The sequence below is a fragment of the Pygocentrus nattereri genome, chromosome 30 (genome assembly GCF_015220715.1).
Source record: "Pygocentrus nattereri isolate fPygNat1 chromosome 30, fPygNat1.pri, whole genome shotgun sequence".
Taxonomy (NCBI): Eukaryota; Metazoa; Chordata; class Actinopteri; order Characiformes; family Serrasalmidae; genus Pygocentrus; species Pygocentrus nattereri.
Genome location: NC_051240.1, coordinates 8853371 through 8877481, shown reverse-complemented (window position 1 = coordinate 8877481; position 24111 = coordinate 8853371). Strand labels below are relative to the sequence as shown.

General features: G+C 37.6%; 1 protein-coding gene across 2 annotated transcripts; it reads left to right on the top strand.

Annotated features, from left to right (window-relative positions):
• Positions 1-112: 112 nt before the first annotated feature.
• LOC108424737 (target of Myb protein 1-like) lies at positions 113-21899 on the top strand. 2 transcript variants are annotated; one of them, XM_017692937.2, is made up of 16 exons: positions 113-263; positions 5002-5086; positions 5350-5428; positions 5596-5745; positions 8241-8375; positions 9503-9643; positions 11080-11196; positions 11309-11442; positions 12491-12533; positions 12671-12785; positions 12904-12967; positions 14599-14674; positions 15241-15306; positions 18152-18211; positions 19269-19305; positions 19609-21899. In XM_017692937.2, exons 1-16 carry the CDS (start codon positions 212-214, stop codon positions 19758-19760), a joined length of 1506 nt encoding a protein of 501 aa, XP_017548426.1. In that variant the 5' UTR covers positions 113-211; the 3' UTR covers positions 19761-21899. The 2 variants fall into 2 exon arrangements, with proteins under 2 accessions (XP_017548426.1, XP_017548427.1); XM_017692938.2 differs by lacking the exon at positions 15241-15306.
• Positions 21900-24111: the final 2212 nt, after the last annotated feature.

Below are 24111 nucleotides of genomic sequence, written 5' to 3'. Positions count from 1 at the left end.
TAAAAGAAGAATAAAATTACAAATCCTAACTGAGTGAATGTAGCTCCTTCTCTTCCCTCTTGGCTCAAACTGCCCTACTTCCTAAACTTGCCCTTTCACGTGACCGCGCGTTCAGAGTTCAGTTCGCATGAACGCGCGTTTCCACCGGCGGACCGAGTCCGAGTTTCAGAGACACATGAATAAACAGCATTACTGGACTTTTTGAGGCAAAATGGATTTCCTCATCGGGAGCCCTTTCTCCTCTCCGGTCGGACAGCGTATCCGTGAGTGTCTGAATCTAACACTTCTCCGTAATGACACAAATACGACCTCTGTAGGAAGTATTTGGCTGAAAACTGAAGTAAACCAGCTTCCTCTGTTAAAACCTTGAGACGGTTAGCTAACAGCCAGAAGAACAAGCGCAAACCTTCCAGTTTGGTCTATTTTGATTTTTAATTTTATATTTTAATCGAAACTAAAATTCAATTCATTCATTCTGGGTGATTTAACAGTGTTTTTGACCACAGGTTAAATACTACTGTACAATTATGGCTTTTTATTGCTGTTTTTTTCTGTTTTTGTACTGTTTTTTTGCCTTCGCTGTATTCAGGCGATGGGCGGGTCCATCAACTTGTATATTTAAGGAACTGAAAAAAAAAAATCCTGCCATCTGTAGATTAAACTCTTTGCCTCTACAGCGCGATGACCCTGTTAAGTTCAGTGCCAGGCTGTGAAAGCCCTAATCTTTATAGTGATGTACTTTAGATTACACCAGACACTCTGACCCAAGATTTTTCCATATAACCCTGGTTCTAAAGGCTGCTCTTGCATAAACATTTCTCCCAGGTGAGGACTTTATCTTTCCCCATGAACATAACAGTGTCCAGAAGAGCTGGTAGACTGGCAGGTCCAGATCCAGATCAAGGTCTGAGATTATTACAGTGGGTTTAAAAAGGGAAAAAACATAAACGCAGAAGGAAGAGTGGATTAAGGGAAAGAATCATGAACGCTGTCTAAACCAGGGGTTCTCCATCTTTTCCAGCCCAAGGCCCCTCTGTTCATGACTACAAAGCATGAACACATGAACACAATTTTTTAAAACTTTTTAAAAGTTTTTAGGAAATTTTCAACAAATATTTGAATATCCAAGATGTATTTAGATAGGATTTGTAAGTCGCTTTGGATAAATGTAATGTAATGTAATGTAATGTATCAGTGACTGTAAAATGTCAACAGGATGGCGGCAGCTGAACCGCTGAGGTGTTGGACGGTGAAGGGGTGGGCGGTGAACTTTGTATTTGTGAGGCAATGGGCAAAAAATGTATGTTTATGTGTGCTGTTGTTGCATGACTTGTATTTCTGTGTGTGTGTGTGTGTGTGTGTGTGTGTGTGTGTGTATATATATATATATATATATATATATATACATACACACATATATATACATATATATGTCATAGTTTAGTTAATCAGTTATTTTTTCACTGAATTTGATGACAAAGTGTCACCATCATAGGCCCACTGTGGACCTCTGGTCCTCTTCAGTAATGGCCCAAAGACCACCAAATCGCAGCCCCCTTGCAGTCCATGGCCCAGTGGTTGAGAAACCCTAATCTAAACCATTCCTAGAGTTCACTGTTTTTTGTGATAGTCTGTGAATCAGAAAACAGAGGCTGTAATTACAAAAAAAAGCATTTATTTATTTACCTACAGTGCTGTACACAATCAGAGACCAAATTTTCAGCCAAAACAGTCATTAAGTACACATTATTCTTTTTTTCAGCATCAGGAATTGCAGAAATTGTGTCTTTAATAGAAAGTCTCAACAACTGAATATCACTTTTTCATATTTAGTGTGTCCACTCTCTGCCTTTACTACAGCTCTGATTCTTTTTGCGAGCCTTGCCTTCAGTTTTACAAAAAACTCAGCATTTTTTAACCTCCAGTGTTCAGTCTTACAACCCACAAAAAGTTGGGACAGTGTGTGAAACGCAGATAAAACAGAAAGCAGTAATTGGTAAATTCTATTTGGCCTGTATTCATTACTGTAAAAAACACAGTATTTTATATTTCACCCAATGAACTTGTTGTCTGTAAATATACATTAATTCCAAATTTGGAGCATGTTTACCTCTGTATTACATCACCTTTCCTTTTAACAGCACTTAATAATTATTTAGGGTCTTTCAGTGAAGCTTGTCAGTTTTTAATGCAGTGCTGTCTGAGGGGTCGGAGGTCACCCATCCTCACTGATTAAGGACTCGCCTTTCCCTGGTTGCTTCTTTTATATCCAGGCATGATTGCATCACCTGTTTAAAATGTTTTTTTGAACATTTCACAATGTTACCAGTCTTAAGTTGCCCCTGACTTTTTTGGAACATGTTACACACGTTATTTTCAGAATGAGCCTATAATTATAGAAAACAATGAAGTTGAAAAGGTAAAACATTACCTATATTGTCTTTGTACTTTTATTTGTTCAAATACAGGTCAATGTAGGTTTATAAATTACTGCTTTTTTATTTGCATTTTTCCTGCTGTGCTAACTTTGTTGGAATTGGCCTTGTAGAAGTTGCATTTTCAGCTTTTTTTTTTTGCGATCCAAGTGACCCCAAACATAGGACCTGATTCCGTGAGGGGGCTACACATCCCTTTCAGACCAACAGTACTGAGTTGTCTTCTTACAGTGGAAGGATGGACAGAAACACCTGTGGATGTTTTCAGATCTGAAGCAGCTTGATTTTCTCCCCTCTCTCAAAGATGAAAGCTTTAAGTGCTGTTTATCTGATGGGGACAGTTTTTGAGGTATACCAGGTCTTGTACGATTGTACGATGGGTCTTGTTTTCGCTGTATCTTTTAAACAGTTTTTATACTCCAGTTTTGGAAACTCCTGTTTATTTGAATTTGAATTTCACTTTTTCTTATTCAAGTGCATTATTTTATATCTAATCTCCTCAGAAATATCTCATGAAAAATGAAAGTCTTATTCTTAATGGCTGTTTGACTGGAAATTAAAAAAAAAATGTTGGACACTTTTGCACAGTATTGTATATAGTGGCATTTATAGATTCATGGCAGCTTTACAAAGTAATCATAAGAACGTTACAAGATAGAAAGAAAATAGTGTAAAACAGAAATTGCCCCCCATGTGATCCAAACCAAGCAGAGCTCACATGAGTTTCACCCTGCTGAGACCTTGTTTCTGTGGGGCCTTTTAATTCCCTAATTCCCTCATTGGTGTGCTCTCTCTCTCTCTCTCTCTCTACCCCACTCTCATGTGACAGTCAGCTGCCTCTGCACACACACTCCCTGAAAAACTCCAGGCATTTATCATATTAATGTGAAAGTTATGATGAATGAGAAAATTATGGGGGGTACAGAGTGATAAATATTAACAATATTAACAAATAACAAACAATACTATGTCAAGTTCTCTAATTGTCAAGATAATATAATGCTTGGAGGACTATTAACTGTAATCCAGCTGCCATAAGTTTGCTTTACTGGAAGTTAAAAGTCCATGTTCTCCACTTGTGTGCAGAAACACAAATAAACAAAGGCCACACAATATTGTTTATAAATCCTTATCACAACACTGACCTTTGCAATATTTTCATTGTAGAAAGGTGCAATGTGTGAAACAAAAAAAAAACGCTTTTCAGTGCTGTCACAGTTCCTCGATTAAAGGGGGAATGCCATCAATTCTCAACATTTCTGCATTAATTACATTTCTGAGATGTCACGTCCCCATCATTCAGAATGAAATGAAATGCGCTGTTCTAGAGAAGCACACCAAGTCAGACACAGTGTATAACGCTTCTAAAGGCTACATCACAGAAAGCTATTATAGTATCTAAAATGTTATTATAGTATCTAAAATTATAGTATCTAAAATATTATAGTATCTATCTATCTATCTATCTATCTATATATCTATCTATATATATATATATATATATATATATATATACTTATGCAGTATATTTATGATTTATACTGCTGAATTGTATAGCATAGTGAAATAAACTGACTACAGAGTTTTTATCATGTGTTTTTGATGTCACTGAATGATGATTCTTTCATTCAGTATAAATCTGCCTCCAGCCTTTAGGGGGGTCAGTTGCTCAGTACTACTTTGTTCTTAGTCCCAACTATAGCTTAATGGCACACCACCAAACGTATGGTCCCTTACCACATGACATAGAGTTCCTCAATAAAAGTGTGGTGCTTTAAGAAGTAGGGCTTTGTTTTTACATGCTGTTTATGTGGGTTTTATGTGATTTATGCTTTTCAAAAGGTAAACGATTGTAGGATTTGGCCATATATCAAAAATCAAACATCATGAAACCTGAAGCCATTTTCATGATACATGATAGGTATTGCGATATTACGTTGTTGCAATACAAAAAAGCCCTAGTAGTGCCCTAATAAAAATGACCAGAACTGTGAACACAATTTTAATTTTACTCTTTTTTCTATTACTTGATGGTTGGATGGCTGATAATACTAATCCACAAAGTACTTATTTTGGTGTAGCTTATATGAGAAATGTGGCAATGCCATGTGAGGAAAAGGGGACAAATGCATACCAGAGTAATAGAAAAGTAACTAACAATAAAAGGTCCATGCATTAGCTGCAGTATTCTGCTTTGTAGCTTGTTGAAAAGGACTATGTTTTTGAAGAAGTATTTTGAATGGGGAACGTACTGAGTTCTGAGTACACCATGCTCTGCAGCTCTAATTATATGCACATTGTGGCTGTCTCACTGTCTGTTTTGGTGGTGAGATAGCATTCGGTTCTATATTTTTAGGGATTGCTATTTCTCACGTGTGGTTTTGTCCAAATGTTTTACAGCTGCTGATTTATGTGCTGTAGTTTCTTTTTGAGAAGATGTCAGTCATAAACTGAAAAAAGACAAATAATACAAGTCTTGTAATATTGGTATTTGGCTTTAGATTAAAAGAAGTGTAAAGTCATCAGTTTGTTCGTTAAATCTGGGTTGTTTCACTGTCTTTTGCAGAGAGAGCCACCAGCGCCGCCCTACAGGCCGAGGACTGGGGCATCAACATAGAAATCTGTGACATCATCAATGAGACAGAGGAGGGGTAAGTGTATTACATAAGCAACCCGGGTTCATTCATATTTTTAATTTTATAAATTGTGTTTGACCTACTGTATTTGTTTTTTGCTTATTGTATCATTACTGGCCACAGCAGGACTTTATTGGTTATTGTTAGCAGCCAAGGAATTACCATATTGGTACATCCCTGGTTTGGATTGCTGGTACATTCTTATTGTCTTGCTATTGCTTGACGTTTAGTTTAATATAGTATATTGATGATGGGATTTATTACGCTTGTGTTTACAGACCCAAAGATGCAATAAGAGCCATAAAGAAGAAGATTGTGGGAAATAAGAACTTTAGGGAAGTCATGCTGGCGCTGACTGTAAGATTCAGGTTTTAGGTTTTCTCTCTCTTTTCCTCTGTTTCTCTCTGTTCTTAACAGATTTATGAATGTTTTGAAGTGATGCATCAGTCAGACAATGTTATTTCACCATTGAGCTGGATAATCTGTTTCTCCTTTTATTATTCATGTTGTCTTCTCACTTCCAGGTTCTGGAAACATGTGTGAAGAACTGTGGCCATCGTTTCCATGTTCATGTCTGCAACAGAGAATTTGTGGAGGGGGTGCTTGTGCGGACCATTCTCCCCAAAAATAACCCTCCTACGATCCTACATGACAGAGTCTTAAGCCTCATTCAGGTTTGTTTGTGTTTGTGAGTTTCATTAAAAAATGCTTTGAATACAGTGGAGCATTGTTCCTAAAGTAGGGCTGCTTATGGGTATTTGCCAGCTTTAAAACTGGCTCCAAAGGAATGAGCGTTTATTGCTGAAAATCTGTCGTTAGTCTCTGAAATTAATTAATTTCTCCATCTGCCTCAGCGATAGGTAAATGAAATATTCTGTCTGCCACTCAGAGGTGTAAATTTATGGAGCTGTCATGTCAAAACTTCATAACTCAAGTATTTAAGGTGTCAACAGAACAACAGAACAAATAATCCAAGCAAAAGAGCCCACACTGTATGTCCAGATGTATCCAGACACTTCTTCTAATTCCTGAAAACTTGAAGGTGCAGCCATTGCTGAAGTGTTCAATTGTACAGTCACGGCTTGTATAGTCTCCATGGAAAATCTGTGACCAATAAAATGCTCTGGAGCAACCGCATGTTAGGTCACCACTGGCAATGCCATGCGTTAGCTAGAGGGGTGTAAAGCATTATATAGAGCTTTGGGCTGTAGAGCAATGGAACTGCTGGGCTGATAAAGCACCGTCTAATACCTTTGGGATGAGTTTGAGTGACATGTATGATCCAGAACTGATCATCCAACATCAGTACCTGACCTCACAAATGCTTTTGTGGCTGAATGCAATCAAATTCTCACAACCTTGTTCCAACATCTAGTGTAAAACCTTCATAGAAGAGTAGAGGCTGTAACTGTAGAAAAATGGGAACAAACACCCTATTAATACCTTTGATTTTGGAAGGAAAGCTTCTCAAACTTCTGGACATATAGTGCATGTCTTCTTTGTAAGGTAGTGTTTGGTGAAGAAACATACTGGATGATACAGTTTTTGATGGCGCTTTTGATAATTAAGCAATAGAACACGAGAGGGAGTGTGTAATTGCGAAATAACATCACGGCTGTGATTTAGTCACTGTAGTTCATCACAGCCGTGATGTTATTCATGATAACACATGACCTTGAGTGTTCTATTGCTTTTATACAATCCACAAAAAAATAAAGTTAGAGATAAATAAACTGGGCCGTGAACGTGGCATTTAAGATGTTTTAATGTCAGCAATTCCTTCCGAAAAACTGTAGTTCCTTAACAAGCTGCTTGTTGCTATGTCACAGTAATGAGCTCTGCTCAGCCACTGCACAGCCAGCAGTTCATTCTCCAGCTCTTTATACTAAATTCCGAAACAGTCATCACCACTGATGAGCTTTTTTGTTTTTTCTGCAATAAAAAACAAAAAAAAGTTTTATGGCTCAGTTTGATTTGGTCAGACTCTGAAGATGAGGCTACATGTTTGCCGAATGGCATTCAGTTCATTTCTGGCTGATTCCAGGTTGTTTAGCTGTTCTTCTGTCACAGCTGCTGACTGAAAAGCTGCTCAGTGGTGATGACAGTTTGGGAATTTAGTGTAATCTCATATTCAGAGTCTGACCATATCGGTTATGGGTCAAATGTAATCTTAAAAGCCTGTATGCAAAGTAAGAAGTAAAAATGTTCAAATGGCCTGAGAGTCTCCTACAGCTGTCAAACTTGTTGCTTAGATCTTAGCGGAGTGATAGTGTTTGTGAAAAAAAACATGGTTATTGTCAAATAACAGCACGGTTAGAAATCTCCTCAACCAATCAGCTTGCGGGGCTGGAACTAACTGTTGTATAATTGGCCAGTAACAAAGTAAAATTCCACAGTAGGTGATATGTGGATTGATTCTCAAATTCACAGTGATGCTGTGACAAATTTTAGCCATTTCATATAAATTTTATTAGCTGCTGATTGTTAAAGTAATACAGAAGAATATTTTTCATTCACCACACCAAATAATTTACCTGCATTTGGCAGGTGACGAGTGTTGTGTTGAGTACTCAGTAGGCTTGCTTGTAGGGATGGGTGATATAGCAAAAAATATTACATCATGATTCTTCAAGACATTTCATGATACACAATATGTAAAACAATATTTTTTCTGAGATTTGGAAGTTGGAATACCCAGAAAATCCAGTAGTCCCATATTTAAAAATATACTATTTTTATGCAATTTTTCACATACCGCACTGCACTTAATCCAGTTAAACATGTCTAATTATGATATCTTTTAATGAAACATGCAATTTTTCAGCGTTCTATAAGTCAGTATTTATGATATGCTCAGAAAAGCATATTGTGATGGAATTTGACATGATTTATCGTGTCAGCAATATAAATCATTGTGTTACCACCTCCTACTTGTTTGTGTGTTTGGTTGCTAATGCCACAGGAAGTAATTAGCTCTTTCTTTCTAAATAAAATGGTGAAAAGGTATATTTCTCCTCCTGTTTTCCGTTTGTTACAGATTTACAGATTTGCATTGGTTTTAGAGAGTAACACAGAAGTAAAGTAATGACTAGTGAGGTTACGTTTTCAGCAGGTAATTAGTAGTTTAGTCATTTGTAATGGATAACTACCCCTACAATGGCTTTTGCAGGCGTGGGCTGATGCCTTCCGGAATTCTCCGACTCTGGCTGGAGTGGTGAGCGTGTATGATGATCTGAAGCGGAGGGGCCTGGAGTTTCCCATGACCGATTTGGATGCTCTGTCACCCATACACACCCCCAGCAGGGTAAATCCCTACAGCTGTTGACATTCCCCTGCACTTTACCCTATTACGGAACCATTTAAAAAAACACAGCAACTCAATCAAACCTACCTGACCTGCTTAGTTTATTTCTGGTAACTTCTGGGTTTTGACAGAGCTATTGTAAAAGGTGAGCTGAATATTTTATTGAGGAAAGGGTCATAAAGGGATGTCAGACTAGAGAAGAAATCCTGATTCATCATAAATGATGACACATAATAAAGACAAATATTGCGAGCAGGTGGAAGGTTACACCGGGACAGTGTTGTCATAGCTGCAGTAAACAAACCCCCTCAGCATTTTTGGCAGACGCTCTTATCCAGAGCGACTTACGATTTTATGATATTATACAGGTAGGTGAAGGCAGTGTTAGGAGTCTTGCCCAAGGATTCTTTTTGGTATAGTATTGGGTGCTTACCCAGGTGGGGATTGAACCCCAGTCTACAGCATAGAAAGCAGAGGTGTTACCCATTACACTATACCAACCACTATATAGGTGGCATCTATGCCGTCTGGTTTATTGCATATGTGATGCCTTACATTTCTTGCAGTGTGGCATACAAAATTAAGTTATTCATAAGGACAGTCCCTTTTTGGGTCCTTTCTTTGTCCTGTTTCATTAAAATATGAAAAGTTTAGTAATAGTTCTTGAAGGTAATGTAGCTGACCAGTAATGGAAGCTTATGCTCGCCTATAGCATTGTGTCAAAAATGCCATCAAATTTAGGCCTTAAGACACATGCTACTACAGCTGTAGCTATGTGGTATACTTTTGTTCAGTAGTTTGTTAAACAGTGTCAGAAACTACATATACAAGTCTATTAGAGATCCCTCTAATAGACAGCACAGTTTGCACATTGCTAATTGTGTAAATTCGATTTTTTGGACCAAACAACTCTTTTAAATGAAGTTAGTTTGAGCCATAGGACCCACAGCTAGGAAATCAACTATCAAAAAGTCATCTTGATGATGTCATCCAGCTATAATTAGTTTAATTCCTATGTAAAGCACAAACAGTTTTGAGCACAGCCATTAGGAGCAGTCCTGTAGTGTACTTTGCTCTGTTTGAATTGATGTGTAATATAGATCTCTCTGCTTTATGGCCTCTGTCAGAGCATCCCGGAAAATGGCACATCTGCCCCGTCTGTTCCAGCACCTGCCGTCTCCAGGACTCACACTGCCGACCCCACACCCACACAGACTCCGCAGCCCCCACAGACGAATGGGGGACCTGTTCCCATCTCGCCTGAACAGGTACTTGCACATATTAACAAACTTGTGCTCTAACTACTAAAGGATTTGAGTGCTTGGTACTGTGTTTGGTCCATTGTTGTCTACTCCAGTCCCCAGGCCTCGATGTCCATCTGCCCTGCACAGTCTGTGTTTTTGTACATGTATTTAGTCCTGCCTAGGTTATTCTTGCTAACATGACTAACACTGTGTCCCAACCTGAAAAAACTTCTGAAATGATTTAAATAAACTGAATAAGTAACTTAATTAACCAAATAACCAAAGTGACCATTTTCATTACTGCAATACAGTAAATACAGATAAATATGAAATAGTAATATGAATGTTTTTTTTTTCAACTTTTCTTTTTATAATTTGTGTACTGTTGGACTGAGTATTTTAAATGTTATTACTGAGTATTTTAAATCTGTAACAGGACAGACTTAGTCAGACGCTCATGGTTAAAAGGTGAAAAAGACTTTGCTTATTCGTCCACAATCCACAGTTGAAGTCAATAAACAGGCGAAGGTCAGATCCAAAATAAGCAAACAAGATACAAAGTCCAGGCATCCAAAATCCAAAAAGAGGATCAGGCAAAAGGCAAAGCCGATAAATACATACAAAGAATAAGATACACCAGGTATAGAAAGACAGACAAGAACACTCAGTAACTCTATAGAAGAAGCAATATCTCACAACTAACTAAGCCTGAAGCCTGGGCTTATAAGCTAACTGGATATCACATGATCAAATACATAGGAGAAAAACGTCAGTAGTCAGGTGAAGCTGATCTCTGATAGGTGGAACTTGGTGGTCTAGATCACCCTAGATCACTTGATCACCCTGGGGGTTCTGGGAGTTGGAGTTCAGAGAGTCATGGCTGGAGGGATGCGTGACAAAATCTAATTATTAAAACATACGTATCTTACAAAATATTGTATTTTTCAATTGATCTCATTTCCATAATACATTGAGAGTCATTGAAATTTTCCCTTTTACATGTGCCACATAACATTTTATTGTTTTGATTCACTTACTTTTTTACAAATAAATCATTAAAGTTGAGTGATTCTGCAACTGAAAGTAATACAAACCTTTTTTATTGAAAAGAGCTAAGCAAATGTTAAATATTGGTAACAAAAAACAGTATTTGTGCACATTGCGGTCAAAATGGCAAAAACAAAAATATTAATATATATTTCTGTACCAAATAAAGCTGAAATTGATCTACTTAATTATATGAACATTGATTTTCTGTGTGACGATTGACGCTCTTATTGATGGACCTGGTTTCATGCTTTTATAAGAATGACCCTCTTGAACTGAATTAGGGGTCTTAAAAGAGAGAAAACCTTGAAGGTTGGATTGGAAAAGGATTGGAATTAGAAACATTGTGATCAGTGTGTTGTGGGTGACTGTGTAGGGTTCTGTAGGAAACACTGTCTGTTTCTGTGTCACAGAAACAGAAGCTAAGGGCAGAGTTGGACCTGGTTAAGGGAAATCTCACAGTGATGACAGAGATGCTGAACCAGCTCAAACCAGGAGAGAGTTCACCATCAGATACAGAGCTGCTGCAGGTACAACTGCTCTGTTTTCATCAGTTCACTCACACATTCCAGAAATGTAATACAATTAGTAATATAAACTTAACAGTCTTTTTTCACCATCCTCTCCTCTGTGTGAGAGCAGCAGTTGTACTCCGTGTGTAAGAGCATGCAGCAGAGAGTGGTGGAGTTGATCCCCTGCCTGTGTGAAGAAGAACTGATTGGAGAGCTGCTGGTTATGAACGATGATCTAAACAACGCTTTCATACGCTATGAGAGGTATTCCATTACAATTGACATTACAATGAAACAGGCCGTGATCCTGGGGTTAGGACTGCACTTATGTAGATTGTACACATTACTGTGTTCATGATGATGCTTGATTCTGGCAACATTGGTCTGTCATCACCGATTATGTTAGTAATGAATTAACCAACTATTTTGACGATTCATTTGAAAAAAGGCCTATGCAAAAGTGCACTGCAGTGACACTGACGTGGTGGTGGTGTGTTAGTGTGTGTTGTGCTGGTACGAGTGGATAAGACACAGCAGTGCTACTGGAGTTTTTAAACACTCTGTCTCCACTCACTGTCCACTCTATTAGACACTCCTACTATGTTGGTCCACCTTGTAGATGTGAAGTCAGAGACAATAGCTCATCTACTGCGGCACAGTTTGTGTTGGTCATCCTCCAGTCCTTCATCAGCGGTCAAAGGACGCTGCTCATAGGTCACTGTTGGCTGGATATTTACGGTTGGTGGACTTTTCAGTCCAAAAGTGACTCTGAGGTGTTTAAAAACTCCAGCAGTGTTTGTGTGTTTAAATAAGCTTCCATTTGTTTCCATAGAGTTTTGACATCACAGTTAAAGTATAATGTAAAACACATTTTAATTTCTCTAATAAAGGTGATATAAATCATAATATAGAACTGATATTTCTTGCATGTGAAAAAATGTGTGTGTGTGTGTGTTTTGTAATGTAATGTAATGGTGAAGCTGTTACTTGTGTAACATACTTGTAATAATGCACAGTGCAAGGGGTTCCTCTTCAAAGCCGCAACTACAATGCCACCATTCCATCAGAGGTTTTGCAGCTGTTTGTACTAGTTTGTCATGTTGTTGATGGAACATGTGTAATTACATTGGTCACAAATTACTGTTAGTGTTTCTTTAGTCATGGTTAAGACTCCTGTGAGAAAACATCTTAAAAAAACAGGAAACATGAGAAATCTTTACCACATCACAAAGGAACGCAATCTTGCCGTTATGTAATGACTCAGTGTTGCTTTTATCACTTTGATGTTTCTGCTGTTCTGTTGCTTTGAAAGGTTTGAAAGACTCAGTGTAACACAAAGAACACCAACAGGACAAGTACGTTCACATTCACATTCATACTAAACTTATTATTAAAAGTCTGACCATCTGTAATTTATTACGATTGTGAATTATTCTCATAAAGTATAACATAAACCTTTGTTTGATTACTTATTTCCTGTGTGCTGTCCTAGGACACAGGAAACCTTATAGACCTTAACCCTGTTACACCATCAGTCAATCAGACTCCACTTCCACCTGTCAGTCAACCAGTGCTCCACCCTCCGTCCAATACCGTGGTCCCTGCAGGTGAGGGATTACTGTACATTTGTTCTTTGTTATTTCACTCTGTCACAATTTTTTGTTATTTTTATAACCTGCATGTGATTATTATGCTCTGTCTATTTCTGCCTTTCAACTCGAGAAGAAGAGGAAGAATTTGATATGTTTGCTCAGACGAGAAGCAGTTCACTTGCTGAACAGAGAAAGAGGTACGCAAGTGCCCACAAACACAACCATCAGAGGTTTAAAATCACTGTTTTGACCAATATCAAGCAAATTTTGTTGCATACTCATATAAAAATATTTGAATATGAAGGTACTACAGGTTTACGTTTTTATATGCTTCAAACAATTTGGTAGAAGCTGTAAAAATTAAGTTAAACTTAAGATTCCATAATGACTGAAAAGCTGTATAGTATCAAGAATGAAAGTTAATACACATATTGCCTCATATTCAACAAGCAATAACCAAATCTTGTTCATCAAATAGCTATTCATATTAACTAAAAAAATACAATCTATTACAATAGATAATTGCAGTTCATTATTTAAAAACATTGCATTTTTTATTATCATGTTGTAACTTCTAGTTGTCCTCAATATGGTTTAAATTGCAGACAATGTGAACATTGTTTTATGTGCCTAGTTTAAATTATTATTGAATAATGTCAATAATCGTTAAATGACGTCTCGTCGTCAAATGACAAGTTTTGAACGGTACTGTAGATTTTATACATTTCACATAGATAGAACTATGAGGCTGATTCGCACAGTCTCTGTGTGTTCAAACATACAGAGAGAAAGCTAACAACCAAGCGGAAGCTAACCTTGCAAACATTATTAAGCTAACAAGCTACATCTTCTGTCAATCTGCCTGACCATGCCATCATTCCCTGGATCCATCCAGCAGTAAAGTGAATAAGAACATTGGCATATAAAATCAAAGGACATTGCCATATAAAAGCTGGATAATGTTTTTAGTGAATGGACACTTCACTGGAGTGGACAGCGAGGTTCTACCTGCATATATGAAGCCTGTTTCACTCATTTCTCCTGACTTGTGCGTGTTTAGTTCTGCTTCAGTGGCAGAGGAGTCTGGGAGTGTTGGACTGAATGATTATTAAAATAATAAGTCAGGCCAGTCAGGTTTCACATAAGTCTGATTGGTGGTTGTAAAGCTACATTTTACCCTATTTCTATCTTGTTTTCTTCATTCAAACTTTGCTGGATGTTTTATATAACATTTAAATTTAATATCATACAAACATTTTTAATATTTCACAATGTCTTTGCCTCCTGCAATATTACTATCACAAACGTTACTGTTGTGACAATTAACCAATAATATATTGTGAGGCCCTGTTCTGTACTGCTCCAGGGTTTTTGCTGCTCCAACACACCTGAATCAAATAAAATTATGAATTAGTCATATTATAAAACCTTTAATAATTTAATAATGCTTTTCAGAGCAGATAAAACACTATACTGCTCAGTGCTGTGATATTTCAGCCTCTCTAAAAATCAAAGAACGTGGCCATACAGCACCAAACAAATGAACAAATGCAATGTGTATATGCTCACATAAATCTATGCATATTTCTATCCATATGGTTCTATTCTAACAGCACTGAAGCAAGATCATGGTTTAATGGCTTGTAACTGTTAAATTACATCATGTAAACTTGCAGTCTGACTAAATAAATCCTAAATGTCCCAAGTGAGCAGAGATTTGTAGCTGTTAGAGTTTGCTTGAGCTGTGTGAAGAGGATTCAGATGTGGGTTATGATCTGTATCAAGGTTTGCATGATTTATATTTCTGTGTCTCGCTGTGTGTTTGCAGTGTTAGGTATGAAGACCCTGGTGCAGTAGAGGGTCTGGCTGGAGCACTGGACACTCGGCTTCAGGTCACCGGAGGGGTCAGTATTAATATAATAATTCACACATGTTTGTTAATTTGGACTTAATACGTTGACTTATGCACTGGCAGCATCAGCGACAGTTACAAAAAACGTGTGACATGTACAATAGAGGTCAAAAAATGCGTGAAATTGAGGTATAATAGTGAAGAACTGGAGTGGAGAAATTGTTTAGAATTGAGGTAGAAAGTTTTGTACAATTTAGGTAGTAAATTATGTAGAACTGAACAAGGAAATTGTGTAGATTGTGTGGAATATGGGTAAAAAGTTGGGGAGAAATATGTACAACTGAGGTAGAAGGTTGTATAGAAACGTTGAGTGTGAATTAGATGTGCTAACAATTTTCTTCATAATAAATTGTTCTAAAAAGTTACAACTAAGTTTTAATTCAGCTGATATAACAAAATCTAATAGATTCTTTTGGAATAAAGACTTTTACTTAGGAGCTCTTTAGAGTTTGCTTTTGCTTTTTGCTTATCTGTTTTGAGTGCTAACCAACAACATGCTAGTTTTATGCTAAAATACTAACCCAGTATGTGTGTGTGTACCTGCTTTATTGTGTAAAGGATGAGACAAGCAAGTGGACTCTACAGTCTCAGTGGATTTACAGTGACATATATGGTGAACCACTGGTGGGTTCCAGACCGATGAGATAGATGCTCCATTATCCACAGTATATACTCCATAATCTATACTGCATAATTAATTTTCTGTAAAATATATAATTCACAATCCACAGCCTGCAACACACTCCACATCCCATTATCCTCACTCCATAGTCTTTGCTCATCAATCCGTGCTGCTCAATCCACACTTCATTCAAATTCAACAATCTTCACTCCATAATCCATAATCTGCTATACCTGTTCCTCAGTCCTTGCTCCACAATACACACTTCACAATGCGTACTCCACACTGTCACTTCACATTCCTTGCACAGAAATCTAAGCTCCATAATCAACACTGCAGTACCTTTACTTTGCAATCCATACTCCTCAGTCTACTCATAATCTAAGGGTTCCTAATCCTAGTCCCCTGACTCAATACTAGGCACATTTTCATCTTTTTTCTAATTAAAAAATGCCTGATTGAACTAATTAAACACCTCATTGATTGGGTCAGGTATGTAGAGTAGGAAAAAGCAAAAATGTGCAGTGCATTGGACTGGGTTTGGGGACCCCTGCCATAATTCATTCTCTGAAATCCATAATCTACAGTCCAGCATTTATAATCCATGTTCCACATACCATGCTCCCTGCTACATAATGTGTGCTCTGTAGTCCATACTCCAAAATCTGTGCTTCATAATCCATACTCAACAATTTAGACTCCACAATCCACACACCATAAATCGTACAGCGTAGGTCACTCTCTGTAGTCCACACTTTATAATCCACACTCCCAAATCCATTATCCATAGTCCATACTCTAATACATACCCCACAATCCATGGCCTATAATTTATAGTCTACAGTCCATGCTTTGCAATTCCTTACCTCAATGATGAAGAATAGGTGCTGAGGAATCTCAATCGTACTTTGCAAACAGTCTTCAGAGTTTAGATCCCTGAGAGGCGCACATTGAGTGGGATCAGTCTTTCTCCCATTATGATAGGAGACATCCACTACAGTGAGGGCATCGTCTACTACCAAATTAGGAAACAACATGGAAACAGTACATAAAATATATATCTATAATACATAATCTTTGAGCTTATATTGTATCATAATCACTCCCCTTTGCACTGTGTATAGTAGTATTAGGTTAATAGTGTATGTGCAGTAAGGAAAACACTCTTGTACACAACACTAAGCAGCTGACGTTTGTTTGCATTTGTCTTCTTTGAAAAGGTGGATAATTAGCTGCAGTTTAATGATTGAGCTGTTGAAGCAGAACAAGACTGAGAAGCTCCCAGACCAATTTAAAGGGGCTCTCTGGCTCTCTGTTTGATCTGGCCTCTAGCCTTGCTGTGTAGCTCATTACAAATGCATGGAAAGAGTTCTACCTGTAGTCAAAAAGTAGTCAGTAACCTGTGCACTGTTTTGTACTGCTCTGATTGCTTTGTTTAGTCAGTAAACAGTGGAAACAGAAAACATCCTGTCCGGTAAGAAAATTGTGAAAAACCAGGAATAAATACATACTGTACACAGCTGAGGTCATGTAAACAAAATGTAAACATTACCAGCTGTCTTTAATCACATTGGAGAATGTACCACAGAATTGAAGCATGACCTCCTCCAGACTTCTGTGATTGGGGTTGATGACTGCATGCACTCTGTGTTCTCACTGAATTATATGAAATGTGAAATGAATGGTGAACATGGCTGATGATTTGCTTGGCAGATAGCAAATTTAATCCTCAAGGTTACTCTGTTCTTGGTCTGATTTTCGGACTGAAAGAACAGACAAAACAGAGCGGCGTATCATCACTGTCATAACAAACCCTCATATGGATGGATGGATAGATGGATGGGTAGATGGATAGAAAGATCTTTACTAAGAACTTTATTGATCCCAAAGGGAAATTGCAGTGTTACAGTAGCAAGCCATAGAATTGCACATAAACTTATTCATAAAGCAAAAATTAAAACAGAAAGAAATAGTAAATTAAATAAATTAAGCAGAAAGAAAAAATAGACATACAGTATCTCTAAAACTTCAAAACACTAAACCTTGAGAGGAATGGCTCTGATTTTTCTGAATTTTTGCATAATTCAGTAATTGAGAAGTAAACAAAGTAATCGGAGTGGTTTGATTTGAAATGGTCAATTGCGGACAAATGTAATGACTCTGATGTCTTTACAGTGGTGGTGATAGGAACCAGGGTGGCTGTGTCTACAACACAAGTGTAGTCATTTTATTTACTGCACAAAATGACCAGTGAACCTACATCTGTCTTCTAAGATCTTATATATAATGTTGATGGTGATAAAATAGTCATTAATCTGAAAGAAAAAAGGAAAAAGCATTTCTTTTTTATTTATAAGCCCCTCTCCACCATGCATATTTCTAAAAATACTTTTAGGCCAAAACCTCATCTTAGAACTATCATAAAACAGTGTCTAAGGCATCAAGTAGAACATTCATAACCATTTCATGTAATAACTTTCTGTGAAGAAGCTTTTGTTGTAAACAATTCTGACTCAGCAGAGTTTGGAGCATTTCACATCAAACCATTATAATGATGCTGTTTACATCTTAATGTTTTAATTATGCAGAAATAATAAAAACAGTGGAATTGTCCTTTAATGTACTTTAATGTAACAAGATTTTTTTTGGACTGTTTATTGTTCCATTCATTGTAAATGTTCACACATTGTAAAGGGCAGCTGGGCTTTTTATATGGTGTAAAGAGAATTGTTATGACAGCGACGATATGAAATTCAGCGAGTCAAGCTGTTTCATACACATTGTTGTATAATGCATAGTGTTTCATAATAGCATTTATTATGAGCTGTTTTGTGTTTTGTGTCTTAGGTGCCAGCACCACAGACTGCTGCTATGACTGAAATTGAGAAGTGGTTGTCTGAAGAACCGGTAAATCTAGAATTTATGCTGTTTATATTTTTTTTTTCCACATGGACCACAGTCCAAACAGTGAGAGATCAGAAACAGAATAAAATATTACGGTAATGTGCTAGCTCCATCTAGTGACTCCTAGAATCAATGCAAGCTGAAAGGTAAACAGAATATTTTATAATATTATATATAGTTATTATATATAGTTTATAACATCATGCCAGCAAACAGCAGAGGGGAAACGTCAGTACCTACTAAAGCCTAATGATTCTGGGAATTAAAAAATACATGCCTGTAAATTGTATTTCATTTTTTCTCAATAGGATGATGCTTGTATTTAAACTCTAACACAGTATCACAGTCCTCTTTTTGTTTCATTGTTACATTTTAGTAGAAAGTTAAAAAGAGTTAAATTATTGAAGCGCCCGAAAGAAAATAATCCAGTCAGTTTTTTTCTGTGGTGTCTAGGTAGATACAGCCAAGAAAGCTCCCCCATTGGTTAGGACTTCAGGAGGTGGATTAAAGGCCTTGCACGCTAGCTGTAGCATCAACCAGTCACGTTTTGTTTTACTATGGGTTGGACCAGTTTAGAGAGAAAAAAATGTTACTCTAGGCCTTCTGGATGTTCTAGATATGTCATTAATGATGAATACGAGTCAATCAGGTTTCAGTCAGATGTTAGAATTAGAAAACAGCAGCTGCTCTATGTCAGGACTCTTTCAGTAAAGACTCGCTGTAAAGCTGCTAAAGGTGAACTATGCTATATGGCCAAAACTTTATGGACACCTGCTCATCCAATGCTTCTACCAAACTCAAGAGCGTTAAAAAGAAGTTTGTTACCATCTCTACTCTTTGCGGAAGGCTGTACACAAAATGTTGGAACATTGCTGTGAGGATTTGATTGCATTCAGCAGCAGCAGCACTTGCAAGATTAGGTATTAATGTTGGATGATTAGTTCTGCATCACAGACGCCACTCCAACTCATCCCAAAGGTGTTGGTTGGTGCTCAATCATTTTAGAGAACTCAATGCTGGGGGGCTTCATACCCCTCTACTCTGAATATGTGCTTTTCAGAACAATGCTGAGGATGGTGAAGGAGTGACCAGTGAAGGTAAGTTTCTCTCTCTTTTCCTGTCTTTCTTCTCTCTGTCTTTCTTTCTCACATCTCCATCTGTTTCTCTTCATTTTCCCCTCTCTCTTTCTTCTCATTCTCTCTCTCCCTTTCTGTCTGTATCTCTCTCTCTCTCTTTCTCTCTCTCTCTCTCTCTCTCTCTCTCTCTCTCTCTCTCTCTCTCTCTCTCTCTCTATCTCTCTCACCGCTCACGTTTGTATTCCATATCTGCTAGTTTGCTCTGTCACGCTTTCTGTCACGCTGCTTCCAGCTTTGATTGGTCTGGTTTTCTTCATTCTGCAGAGTTTGATAAGTTTTTGGCAGAGAGAGCTAAAGCGGTGGAGCATCTCCCATCTGTCCAGAAGAACTCCTCCGCTGGAACAAACCCCCGACAGCAGCCGTCCCAGTCCTCAAAGAAACAGGAGAGCGCTCAGGACCAGCTCTTCTCTCTCTAACTCACTCAGAATAATGAAGGAGGAACAGGTAGCACTGACATGCACTGCTCAAACCCATGAAGACCTTCACCTAGCTGCCTTTTAGGCTTTTGTGCTATGCTTGTGCCATTTTATTAAGTGTCATTATCCATGTCTAATAATGATTGTTATGGAAAGAGAGCATTCAGCAACATTTTGAGATGTTGTTGAGAAGATAATGTCTTTTTGTGCATCCATTTATATCCATACCCATGAACTGCAGCTTTCAAACCATCCCCAACTGTGTCACAGGCTATGATGAAGAAGCTAATGCCCTGGACTGACAGTTTAAATAGAGCATATTTAAAGCTGAACAGTTAAAGCCCCAATCAGAAACTACTCAAAAGCCACTATGGTTATAATAGGGTTGATATAACTTATATATACTAAATAAAAATCTGTTTTTTAGTATTTTACTGTTGTTAAAGGAAAAATCTGGCATTTTTCAACCTCTTTATGCTGCATCTGTATTATACAGTCAATTACAGAGGACAATTTAGAAATATTCCCCTATTCCTAGAAAAGAACAGAAGGCTTGTTTACTGAAAGCACACTTATAATAGAAGCCAGTGGGCAGTTGTTTCTGGTCTTTTACTAAGTACAGTGTAATGCATCACAATTTTTGACTGTTGTAATCAGTTGTATGCTGTGGCACATACAGCAAAAATTGGCTAGCACTGGATTATTCCTTTAAAGCACTTGCATGTCAGGACAGCTAACGGATAACAACTAACAGACCTTTGCTACAGGAAGGTTTTACATTAGTATTCACCTGTTATGCAGCACAAGGGAACAAATAAATACAAAAATACAAATGTTGTAAGTAATTCCATTTTTTTTAACACAGTTGCAGTGGTAAATTTCAGTATCTGGTTACTAGGACGTTAACTTGCCTCCCTAATCCTACCTTTGTTATGCTGAGCTGTTCTGTATTTGAAAGCTATGCCATTCATGCCTGGGAGCCGTGAGGTATAGAAAAATTTGCAAATCTCTGTAAAGTATGAAAAATGGTGTATACAAGATTGTTTTCTCATCATGCAGGTCAGCTTTCAAAATGTCCATGTAAGTATAGAAAGCTATACACAATAAATAACTGTATTAATAGTACTATCCTTGATTGTGAATTAAAGATTTGCTGGCTGTCCTCAAATGAGACAAAAAAGACTTTTTCTTGGATGGGTTGTAACAGGAGTTAGATTTGACACATTACAGTTGTAAAGACATGACGTAAATGTAATGTAAAACAGCTGTGGCTTTTTTTATTTTTTAACATTGTGCCACTTCACCTGAAAATATGAACATAGATCATCTAGAAGATGAAGAAAATTTTAATCCTTCATTTCGTCAAGCATGTAGCCGGTTTCAGCAAAAGTGTTTTGCAGCATCTCACAGCAATGCTGTTTGCTTATTTCTGGTACTGCTGCCTGTTCTCGCACATGAGCAGACTGAGAAATCCTGAGTTTACTGAGTTAAAATCCAGCTTCTTTATCAAATTTCCTAATCCGATTTCTAGACCTTACTCCAATTTAAGACATTGTGTTTTTAATCAGATAACTGCAGAAATCTGATTATGATTGGATTCTTGATTGAACACACTCACTGATGTTATGTAGTGTAAATAAATTTCTGATTTAACACACTGGAAAAATATGAAATTAACTCACCTCAAATTTTAGTGACTACAGCAAACTGAGGTTTCTGCCATAGCAGAACAGCAGCCCACAGCAGCTGGAAGAAGCAATTTATGCATGTGCAGAACAGCGCAGGGTTTGTTCTGGCCACCATAACTGTCACTGGATTCATTGTTGCTTAACGTCCCTATTATAGTAGTGGCAGTGCTGAATGAAGAAACCTTCATCCTGTAAGAAAGTTTCATCATCAAATGACTACCACAAGGCTCATTCTAATTCCATGAGTGCCTCAATACGGGTTCCTGAGCTGTGTATAGGCTACTACATAAATAAATCACTTTTTTCAGAACATTGCCTTTTTTAATGCATGTTTTTATACTTGATTCCCATGACTCTGTCCAACAGCAACTGTTAGTGCTGATGCTAACGTTTCTGCTGTGTCCACTTTTGCATCTGTGAAGCTGCTTCTTTAATAAATTGTTTTGATTTATAGACTTTCAGTTATTGGGCAATTAAGGCTGTGTTTATCCAGGAATCAGAAACCCATAAAATCATAATGTAATTTATTATAGGGACAATTTTCCAGTTAGCAGAAATACATGGCCAGTGTCTCTGCAGTGTGTTGTGATTAAATGATCTGCTTATGTCATAGGCAGCTGAGTCGGGTCACTCTTCGCAGTTTGTTTTCATTTTTCTTTGTGAAAGCTGTGGAACAACATGATCTTTTCTCTATAACCATGTGAACAGCTTTGTTATCAGTCTAGGGGAACTGTCCAGGCGGAGCAGTTATATCTGGAGACTTCCGAGTCATCCAGTAGGAATGCACTGATACAAAGCTTCTCAGATGAAGAGTTGCTAACTGATAATTAATGCTCTGTTGTGCCGCTGCACACTTTGTTTGGATGGTCCCCTGTAGATGCTCTACAGAGACTTAAATCATTAACAAACTCTCTGGTGATATTCAGTTGATTATCAACAACGTCATGGTTATGGTTAGGGTTAGGACTATATATAGGTCTGACCTTGAGGTTGAGGTGAGGGTTACGTTTAGGGTTAGGGTTAGATTTAATGCATTCTTTCACACTAAACTTGAAGTTCAGTTGCATTTAATGCGTATTTAGTTGAATATTACTTAAAGGCGAACCGAGCATTTACAAGCTCCTACAGTGGACCATCCACGTAAACCTTAACTTCACAATCAGTTGCATTTAATGGATATTTAGTTGAATGTTACTTAAAGATATACTGAACATTTACAAAGAATCTACAGTGGACCATCCAAATAAAGTGTTACCATAAAATAATAACAATTAAACAGGACGATTTATGCTTTCTTTGTAATCAAACATGCAGGTGGGTAGTGTTTTTTAATAACTGATGATATCCATGATACACTCCGTGTTGCATGTTGTGACACAATTTGATGTCATTTATCACTATAACAATCAGTACTGTCATATTGCACAGCCCAAATGCTAAATGACTCATGTTCATCAAGCTGGTATTAAAGTCTTTAGAGTGATCTCCCCTCAGCTCTATCTCAGCTGAATGTTTATTGCGAACTGTGATTCTGGCATCTGTGGAGTTTTAATAAAAGCTTCCTTAAAATTACTACTTTAAACATTAAAAGAATTATCATCACACAGACAAAGCTGGTTAATAAAAGCAAAGTCATTCTCTCACAAAGGATAGGCCGTTGATTTGTGCATGTAGGGGAGTTTTTTGCATTGGAAAGTCCCTGAAACTTTAGAAGCATTGACAACAAAGACAAGTTGACCATCAAAAGAGTGAAGTAAGCTGACAAGAACCTGCAGAAACCGGGTTTTTGGAGGCCATTAATAAAGCAAGAGTTAAAGGGCCTTGGAAACCACTTGGTACTGCCAAAAACGGGGAGGATAAATAAAAAAAAAATTTAAAGTCATGTACGATTGGAAACAAGGGTTCTCAAAGTGCTGAATCATGATCTCAATAAAAGTGCTGCATCGTGACATAATAGGGACTAAGATGATATGTGACAAGGTAATAGGAGGGGCCAAACAGGATATTAAAAAATGGTATTTTGTGATGATCTTTGCATGTGTGGTTGCCCAGGAACCATCTTGCCACCTGAAGCTCAATAAACGAAGAGGGCCTTTTCCTTCCTTCCACAAGAACTCAGTGGCTGAAGTCTTTTATTCTACTTTCTCTTATCTTTGGCCAAATACTCTTTTATTTTTGCTTATTTTTTGTAAGTGTCACGATTGGCCTTTCCCAGTCCTGTCCATGTGTTCGTGTTGTGTTTTGGTTTAGCCCGCGTGTTCTTTGTTTTGGTTTTGTAGTCCAGCCCCCTTGTTTAGTGACTCCACCCCTGATTGTTCCCACCTGTGTTTCCACCTGTGTCTTGTGATCCCTTGTTGGCCCTGTTGTATTTAAGCCCTGTGTTTGCCCTTTGTCTTGACTGGTCTTTGTTTGAGTTGTCTGAACTGTCTGAATTGTTGGATATATTGTATTCTTGTAGTGTTTAGTGTTCGATTCAGTGTTCATTTCGTCATGTCTGTCCCTCCTGCTCTCCGTGTTGGATGTTTGACCCTGGACCATTGTGACTATGACCCTGGATTTGCCCTTAATAAACGTCGCTTACCGCAGCACATTTGTCTGTGATTAAGCAATAGTTAGAACAAAACCACAGCACAGAATAGTTTAGAATTTAAACCTCACATGTT

Excerpts from the sequence above, each read along its gene's own strand:
- LOC108424737 (XM_017692937.2), top strand. The coding sequence starts at position 212 with ATGGATTTCCTCATCGGGAGCCCTTTCTCCTCTCCGGTCGGACAGCGT. Across the intron at positions 5,429-5,595 it reads AAGTCATGCTGGCGCTGACT|GTTCTGGAAACATGTGTGAA; the intron begins GTAAGATTCAGG and ends TCTCACTTCCAG. Across the intron at positions 9,644-11,079 it reads TTCCCATCTCGCCTGAACAG|AAACAGAAGCTAAGGGCAGA; the intron begins GTACTTGCACAT and ends TCTGTGTCACAG.